The 9,602-nt window shown below is 32.5% G+C and overlaps 1 protein-coding gene across 1 annotated transcript in view; it reads right to left on the bottom strand.

Annotated features, from left to right (window-relative positions):
* Positions 1-7,498, bottom strand: part of LOC124357261 (sarcospan) — a 61,480-nt gene extending 53,982 nt beyond the window's left edge. Inside the window, exon 1 of the mRNA XM_046808836.1 lies at positions 7,140-7,498. Within this exon, the coding sequence (XP_046664792.1) occupies positions 7,140-7,479 (340 nt within the window). The 5' untranslated portion in view covers positions 7,480-7,498. The remainder of the gene's footprint in view (positions 1-7,139) is intronic.
* Between the last annotated feature and the right edge of the window lie 2,104 nt (positions 7,499-9,602).

Below are 9,602 nucleotides of genomic sequence, written 5' to 3' on the forward strand. Positions count from 1 at the left end.
TTGTTATTCATCAGGCGAATGAAATGTTTCTTATACCCCTCTAGTTAACCCTAAGCAAGTACTACTTCCCCCACTTCATATCAAGCTTGGGTTGATGAAATATTTTGTAAAGGCCATATAAAGATGGAGCAGGCGTCAAGCATTTGGTTTACCTTCTCACTAAGTTAAGTGAAGCAAAACTAAAGGAGGGCATTTTTACTGGACCGGACATTAGAAAAGTAATTCGAGATTCTTAATTTGAGAGAAAACTTAACAAAAAGAAACTTTCAGCTGGAAAGCGTTTGTCAAAGTGGTTTAATATTTTCTGGCCAGTAAAATAGATTCAAATGCAAAACATCATGTTAAAAATAATTTTAAAACATATGAAGTAATGAGGTGTCACTAAAAGTACATTTTATACACTCCCATTTTGATTTTTTCCCGCAAATCTTGGTACAGTAAGTGATGAGCAGGGAAAACTCTTTCACCAAGATATCTTATGGAAAATGAAGATTTAAGGCCACACAAAAAGAAAAAAATAAATGTTGAATGGGACAAAATCTAGTTTTAATCTGATTCTGTGTTTTTTATATTACTGAAATTCATAAACAAATGTCATATCCTAACTAATTTATTCATCAATAAGTGTGTTTTATCCGAAATAAATAATTGAAAAAATAAAAAATTTACTCATACTCCAAACATAAATTCTTCTTTAACAAAAAAACCTATACGTCCTACGGTCTTCTTATTTTCAATGGAAATTTTTAACTGTATAGCCAAGAAGACATAAAAAAATAGCCTAAGAACATGTTACTCGAAAAAGATTTTTTTGCCGACCTGTGGTTTAGCAGACTATGAGAAGATCTAAAAGAAGACTAATCAATTTTAGTGACTGGAACTTCTAAGGATGGATAATGTTTGGTGCGAAAGTAACACTTCGAAACTGAATGGTAATTAATAAAATGTTGAAATTTACGAGAAGATTCGTTTTTCCACAGCGTCTTAATCGGTAATATTACTTATTTATATCTATTTTGTGATAAGAGCTGTAAGCTGTCAGTCATATCAAAATGCTTAATGTATTATTAAAAGTCTATATAATATAGATGTTGCCCTGGCTCAATCATTTACCAACGCCTAGAAAAAAAACCATGAAAGACGGAGAGATTAAATTTAGTACATTGGTTTGTTTTGTGCCATAAGGAAGGATTTTTCTTTCCGACACCTTACTCTGTACAGTTGCAAAATTTTCCAAAGAAATGCATGCTGCAAACACATGTATTAATAGAAGATGATGTCAGATAGCTGTTTGATGTAACACGATGCAGAGTTGAGGTATCGGCTACTCTGGATACCGCGGCTCTTTTAACTCTCTTCAGATACTAATGCTTTAAAAATAATTTATTTCAAAATAATGAATAAGCACAAAAAATTACTAAATGTGTTTAAAAAAGATGGCATTTTATTTATATTCTTGCATCTATCATAAATAAATATTAAGTACCGTCCGTTGGTAAGTACATCACCAGAGGCGGGCTGGACCCGGTTCAGAATGTTTGTAGTAATCCAAATTAAGTTTTCAAAAAAGGAAAAAAGTCATAAAAGTTGAAAAAAAATTAGAAAGTACCCGATATTGAGTTTCTTTGAGATTGTGGCACGGATTATTCTCAGAAGCTGAAAGAAAAAACAAGAGGGGAAATAATATAACTCAATGAGCAATTCCCTCTGTGATCTAATTTGAGAAAACAAGCGAAACTCTCGCAGTCACAAATGGAATCACAAAGCAATGCGTCTGACAAAAACTGAAACTGTTTTATATATTTATAAAGCAACGAGGGATCTGTAAGTCTGTTTGGCAGTGATACGGGATATGATACTGATTAGGGATTTTAGTATTATTATGCCTAAACTGAATCTGGGATATAGGATAATATAGCGAACAGAGATCAGAGACCAAGAACTTGCTTACTGTGTTAGGTTTACAGCTAAGAATGAAAATCAAGTTTACAAACTTGGACAGCAACGAGCCATTTGGACCGCAAAACAGACAGGGTAATTTTTTTTAGAGATGTAACTAGCAAATATCATATACGTGATTGTTTTGATCTTTGTGATCATGTCACGCAAAGACTACCACGTAAAATTGTGTTGAAAATTCACATAAACGATAAAATATGTTTCTAAAATATGCTTGATTTCGTTTCAAAATCATCATAGGACTCTTTCATATTACATCCTGGGTGTTTGCAGTAAGAAAGGTAATAGGCTCCTACTTAACGATTCCTCCTCCTGACCTAAGGTAATTAAAATTCTACTAAAATATCTTATGCTATTCAATAACGAATCATGGAATGTTGCACGGACATTCGAATGAGAATATATTCTAATGGCCGCTTATCTTACTAGTACTATATCGTATAGAAAAGATGTGCCTATGACGTCCATGTTATTTAGCAGCAAATTGCGTGCGAAGCCGCCAGTAACAGCTAGTAACTTTTAATTGTGTTCGGAAAACAATACTGGAAAACAACATCAGTTTGGTTGGAAACGTGCTACGTGAAACAAATTACGAGTGTATACTGTCATACATCAATAAACACTCTTTCATTGATTTTAAACCACGCCATAACTGAATCATCAGTAAGACGACTTTCAATGATTGTCAAACGTTTACATATACGGCCATAAACCCTGTACAGCCAGATCTTTACATTGTAAAGTGTACTATTAACCTTCCTTTGAATCACCTGGTTGAAATAATAAATAAACATTTTTGCACATAATATAAACTCAGATAAGAAGAACACTGAAACCGATGAAGTATTGAAACAGCTCTCCAAGACCTATATTAAAGTCGAAAGCTGATTACGTCGATCGAACGATGGATGGACTTAAATCTTGAAGCCTGAACTAGTGAGATCTTCTTCACACATCAGTTATTTGAAAAAAAGAAATATAGTTAAATGATGCATGGTTATATACTAATGTTGTTTGATAAGTTGAAAACGTAAACGATTATTTCACATTCAGGAATTATACGGTAGATTTTAATAAGCAGCCTACACTCGTTATTCGATTGCTATTATCGAATGGTTCGATTGTTTTTCATCCGAAGGAATAGTTCGATATTAAAATTTATTTAACTTAGCATATGATTTCAACTTATTAGTAATAGAAATTTTTATTTAGACAATAAACAGCAAAAAGTAACTAATATTTCTAAACTTTGAAAATAGCGATGAATATGAGGGAAATTTGTGAGATATTTCTCACAAGTGACTGCTTAAATGGTTTCAACATGTGGGTTTGGCTCCTGATAGATAACCTATGGGAGAATTTCTTCCCTCCATTTCACAAAAGCGGTTACTCGTTGATATCAAGTTGGGCAAGTATTATCTAGATTTTTAATTACTTGAGTTCATTATGTACCTGTCTAAAAAGGAAAAAAAAAACATTAACCTATACTTATAATTATGATCCACAAACCGGACACCACTTAATTTGTATATAATGCACCTTTTCTGGTGTACAACGCTAACGACTATAATTGTACTTCTATCATCAAGTATATTCTGTCGTTTATTTTTATTGAGAAGTTTAATTTCTGATGATAATAATCACAATTCCACATCCATGGACAAGGTGCAAAGTCTGGAATCTAATTGAATTTTTATTACGTTGTTTATCAACATTAGTAATAATCTTTGGCGTTCCACATTTCTCATTTTTCCTTCCTTTGATATTTACTCCCCGCTTAATCCCTCACTACCCTTCTCAATATGAGGTGTTCAGCACACTTTCCTCTGCTCACCACACTTCCACCACGTCCCTGACAAAGGTATAACGCTAGACGAATGTCACGGTCACCAGTGTTACGGACTTGACTTGTGTAGTGTTATGACGTCATTAAGTGTGGTGACAAGCTGTTCTATAGTCGTGACAAGGCATTACAGCCCACACGACCCGACTCCGAGTCGTAGACTCTGAGCTGTAGCTCTCACTGAATGTTCATATACAGTATAGCATAAATACAAGTACAAAACAAGTAGTTTTTCTTCTATTTGTTATAATTAGCGGTTCATATCTTTTGAAGTGAAAACTTCTTTAGGCGCGTTGAGCGTTTTGGTAGAGGGTAAAATCCTCGGTTCGCGTCACCGACATGCTAATGATACTAACCTGCATGAAAAAGTCAGTCTCGCTGTGTTAAAACTGTCCCGGCGGAGTATGAAAACAGACTGCGAAAATCAGTGACCTTTACGGCTTCCTCTCGCGATTTAAAAGTGAAGCCAATGTCGTACAATTCTGTAAGATGCGTCAAATTAAAGCTCTTAATATTGGCAATCTATTGGTTACATTTTTAAATATTAAAAAAATTTCGAAATAATTTTGATTATTGTTTACATTTTACATAGCGTTTACAATGACAAGAAAAAAGTAGTAAGCGAGGATTTTTTTTATTTTTTGGTTAGACAAAATTTGTCAGCGAGAAAGTTGTGTGAAAATAGATGAATATATTTTTTTTTGTAATTTATCATTTTTTTATTGGAAGTTTAGTTTAGCCTGTAGTAGCGTATGAAGTGATGAGTGAACGTTTCTGCCGGAACTGTAGTTGGCGCATTGGCTCACTGATACCGTATTAACTCAATAAATTAGTTTATTGTGCAATAAAAATACCTTTACGAAAGAACCAAGTTAATTTAACTAATTTATTAGTTTTAAAAATATTGTGGGTTTAATTGTTATTGCAATTATATACTTTATCTGTAGCAATAACTGTATTATTTACAACGGTGTTCAACTCACTGTTGTTCACTCGGTGTTTACTCACTTATAAATGAATAATGAAAACAACGAATATATTTTTAAACATTTTTAATATTTGTACGAATATTTGTATTTAAAATTTAGCATTATTCATTTTAATTATGTTTTTAATATTTAACCTCTTCATCATGAAATGAGTATTATTACGGTATAAGATTTATCTGACTAGCGTGGTAAAATAGATTTCTAGTTATTTGATAATATTTTTTCGTGGATTTTAAAATTGGAAAATTAAAAACGCGTCACATTTACAATTACAGATGACTGCTACTATAACGTATTGTTAATTACTCTCAACTTAATAGTTCCGTTTTCACTTCTATCGGCAGTCCCACGACTGCTACTGTTTTTTTCTTATTTTCTTTCTTCGCGACAACGATATTAACCCTTACAGTGCCCTGGACTGACCCTATATAGTTTGGGTTGAACCTCTACCTCCATTAGCTTTGGTTCTCAAAGGGTTAAAGTAGTGTGAATATTTCTAAGAGATAACATAGTATTTATGATAAATGTTTGCTCTCAACTCTGTTTGCATTAGTCGGGTTGATTATAAAACACACAGACTTTCTGTTACTTATTGAGCTTTGTTGTTAATCCTATGCTTAGCTTAATGATTTTATTGAACAATTTTTACTCTTAACAATTGTTAGAACTGTACGATTAACAGCGTTAAATGTTACGATGAAAGTTGAAACGTTTCATAATACATTGAAACTATTGGCGCTCTGTTATTCAAAGTAAGTAAATGATATAAATGGAGACAGAGAATAAATAAAGTTATCTCTAATAGATAGTTTTATTTGTTAAAATTAATATCTGATACATTGTGAACTTTTGACATAAATAAATCTAGTGGTATCATAAAATTGTCACACAAACCAATTCCATTGCCGGCAACTCTACGTTTGACTCTTAGGAAAATACAAGGATGATTGGAATGACATAGCGTGTATGGGTAAAGATCTATCTAATTTTTTTCTTATAAAACTTTTCAAAATATTTGATTGGAATTATTATTTAAATCCAAGGAACATCTACTTTGATTTTGAGTTTAAATTATTATTTGGATGGAGGATATTGAGGATTATTAAGTATATTTTAAACATTTCCCCTGAGTATTGTGGAAATGGACGTTACCCCGTGAATCTTTTAACGTATATACCTTCGGTAAACACAGTAAATGTTTCGTTTTCCCATTTGTGTAAATTGAAAATTCTCCCTGTGTAACAACTTTTTGTCTTTGAAGTTTCCGGGTTATTTTATAACAAAAGTGGTGACACAAAATTTGAATTTAGTATAATATATATATTTTCAAAACACTTTTAGAATTTCCAAAGTTAATACATTTTCCTTTAGACATCTAAATCTTTTACTATCTTGATCCCAATTTTAATTTGTATTTTAATAAATTGTCGATACAGGTAAAGTTATGTATATCTAAAAAATAAATTTACTTATTTTCTCAAAAATTGGTAATTTCCTATTGAGGACATCGAATTTTTAACGATACACTAATTTAATAAAAATATTTTTTGTACGCTTTCTATTTTATCATCCCTCTGTCTCTATTATACCTATATTATTAGTGTTAATTATTAACACTTATACTGAGTTAGGACGGGACTTTTTTTTCTTTTCTTATTATAACATTTTATTTTTTTAGTTTCACTTCTACATTACTGATAAATGTGGCAGTGTGCATTCCGAGTCTGTATATGTTTTGGATGTGATTTTTTTATATATGGAATAAATAATAATTTCCATCCTAGAGAGTGCTGTAAACTGGATTTTTCAACATACCTCTTGCTGCCTATTTCGGACTCCAAGAGAATAAGATGTTTGGCTTGTTATCTATTGAAAACTGCAAATAAACAGTTAACCTTAGCTTGCTTCGCTCACCAGGTGACTTCAGTTTGTGACTTTCACAAAAACATACATTATTATTGCATCCAAAAATTAACATCCGGACCAAACCTCTCCATAAAAACAACACTGAACTGAAGCTGAAAAATTTGTTCTTAGAGAATCTTCAACTTATTTTAATCCAACTTCAACTTCTTCTTGATAAACCATGAGGTATTGACCTTGTTCAAATACAATGAGGTCACTGCTTTGGCTTTACCTAATCGTACAGGTCCATTTGTACTCTCTCAGAGACTGCATGTGATTCGTCGCCACAACTAGATGAGTAGTAAATAATTTATTAGTGTTCCAGAGTTCCTTAGTTTTTGACTGGAGTTTGTTATAATGTTTCATAAAATCAATCGTACGCCTCAGTACTGTAAAGTCATTGTTCAAGTACACAAACATTGGCCACAACATCGATCACTTACAACCGTAAAACTGGAAGAACGTGTCCTGATCCATAAACCCCGTACGGATGGCCAGAGGAACGCGTGAATTGGGGTCTCTGGGCAGAGGTTTCCGGATCTTGGCCCTGGGTGCGATCTGGCTGGAGGCTCCAGGGTGCTGGCTCCATGGTCTGGACACTCGCTGTGTTCCCAAGCTACAGTAGGACTCCAGGGACGAGCTCCTGCAGCGCCTGGCCGGGTAGGCGGGAAGACTGGAGTACGAGACCATGGACACGGGTCTAGGTGCCAGACCACAAGACACCAGAGACACGGGTCTGGACGGTACCGCAGAGGCCAGACCACGAACGTACCCGGGTTGCATGGTACCACACACTGCCACTAGTTAACCATCGTTTAACGCCTCTGTTCGACCAGTGACGCTATTTTTAGACCGCCGACTACGTCTCTAGTACGGGACCATTGCACATCAATATTTACAGGATTCGGATCGAAATGCGGAAGTTAAATCGTCACTCGATTTTAACGTGTTACACGATCAGTTTCGTGCCACGTTTAGGACGCTTGGTGACAATAGTAACACATCTGTGTGATTTGTCTGTTAAAACACATTACATACACAATCATTACAAATTGTATAAGAAGAAAAACAACTTTTACTTGAAAATGAAAGGCACATAGCGATCCAAAATGTGTTTAGCATCAGAATTAATAATAAAGCCAATATTTGAAATATAACAAAAATTAATACGAGCCAGAAGAAAGTCAAATGGCTATACAAGTCATAATAATAATGAATTTATTTATTTAATTTCTGTTTCGAACGTATACATAGAACTCTGTAAGTCTGATCTTGGATAATTTATATACTAAAAGATTAGAAGAATCCCGAGAACGACATTGTCCTTTTTGAATTGGGGGGTTCAGAAAACTAAAACGATAGACTCTCAAATCCTGTAATGAGGAATACGCGAGACAGACTAAAACTGAATAGCCTACTGTTCCTGGTTCATACTACTGCACTTCGTCCATATACAAACCATAATTTAGTGTTTCAGCCTTCCCATAATAGAATTTCCTCCCAACCCCATCTTGGTTATTGATGATCGTTTCACGGGTAAATGGAAAAGAATGATTCTTTAGGTTCAGCTATTTTATCTGTTAGTAATACGTTTGTTTTGTTTAGATCTTTTATTAGTAAAATATAATTGAAAATTCATAACTTACATAAGAAGTAAGCGTAAGAGATGTCCGTACCAGCTACCTCCTTTGCGTCTGTAAATGAAGAATTATTTATCTGATTGTGTAAGCTAGATGAACTAAATGACTTACAAACTCAAAAGGATAGTATTAAAATGCTAAATTGTCTTAGAAATTTTTTAACGATTGTCATAATTTGTATGCACTAACATGTTATTGGTTTTAAAATACAATATAAGCAACACAAATTATCTCATTCATTTCCAAAAAGTTAATGTAAGATATAAGTTTATTATCAAACTTGTTCAATATGTTAAGGGTATTTTGTATTTCCACAAAATGTTATAGAACTGTATTGTCCGAAAGCACCTTCAATGTTTTAAAAAGCAATTTTCTTACACTTCATATACAAAACTGTATCATTAAAAACTGTAGGCTCTACTTTTATTCATTACTAGTTCTTATTTTTATAGTCTATATTTTCAATAAATAACTACCTTTTGTCGTCATCAACAGACGGATTTATATCATACTTAACCTAATTCTAAACTAGCGTAGTTTTAGTTAGAACTTATTTTCACAAATATAAGAATCAAAATTAAAAAGAATCAAAATTTTAAGATTTATTTCTGAATTTCTACAAAATTATGATTATGGCTCGTGAATAAATTGGGTTGCGTACTTTATAATATTGGATGTCAGGATGGAAAAAGTGTATAGTAAAATTAAATAAGATTTTATTTTCAGTGTTCCAATAAAGCATTCAACATCTGAAATATTTTTCATATTATAAATACTCATCTGTTATTAACTATAATAGAAACAAAATACGATTTTTCATAATATGCATGTAAATACTATTTAGAATACCTAAAAATTAAATTCTAGTCACTTATATAAACAATCAAATAAAATAGTTTCATTTCTGTTTGAAAATATTTTGATTAAAAAGCTAGATACTTGATAGATAGATACTTGATAGATACTTGATCAACCTTTATCAAGTATCTATTACAAGTTCCTTTTATAAAATATGCTAAGATGAATAAATTTTGGGAATAAACTACAAGAATTATTCTAAATTAATTAAACAAAAAATAAATAAATGTTGTTTGGTTGTAAAAAAACAACTAGTAATGTATCCAACAGCCAAGAGCCTGCAGTTTTATATAATGCAATATCAATGATGTAATGTCAGTAAATTGCTTCCTAAAACATCGAAGGCGCTTTAGGATAATGAGTTGTAAACAATATTGTGGAATTACAAAATGTTTTAAAAATATTATT

Source organism: Homalodisca vitripennis, chromosome 1, assembly GCF_021130785.1.
Source record: "Homalodisca vitripennis isolate AUS2020 chromosome 1, UT_GWSS_2.1, whole genome shotgun sequence".
Taxonomy (NCBI): domain Eukaryota; kingdom Metazoa; phylum Arthropoda; class Insecta; order Hemiptera; family Cicadellidae; genus Homalodisca; species Homalodisca vitripennis.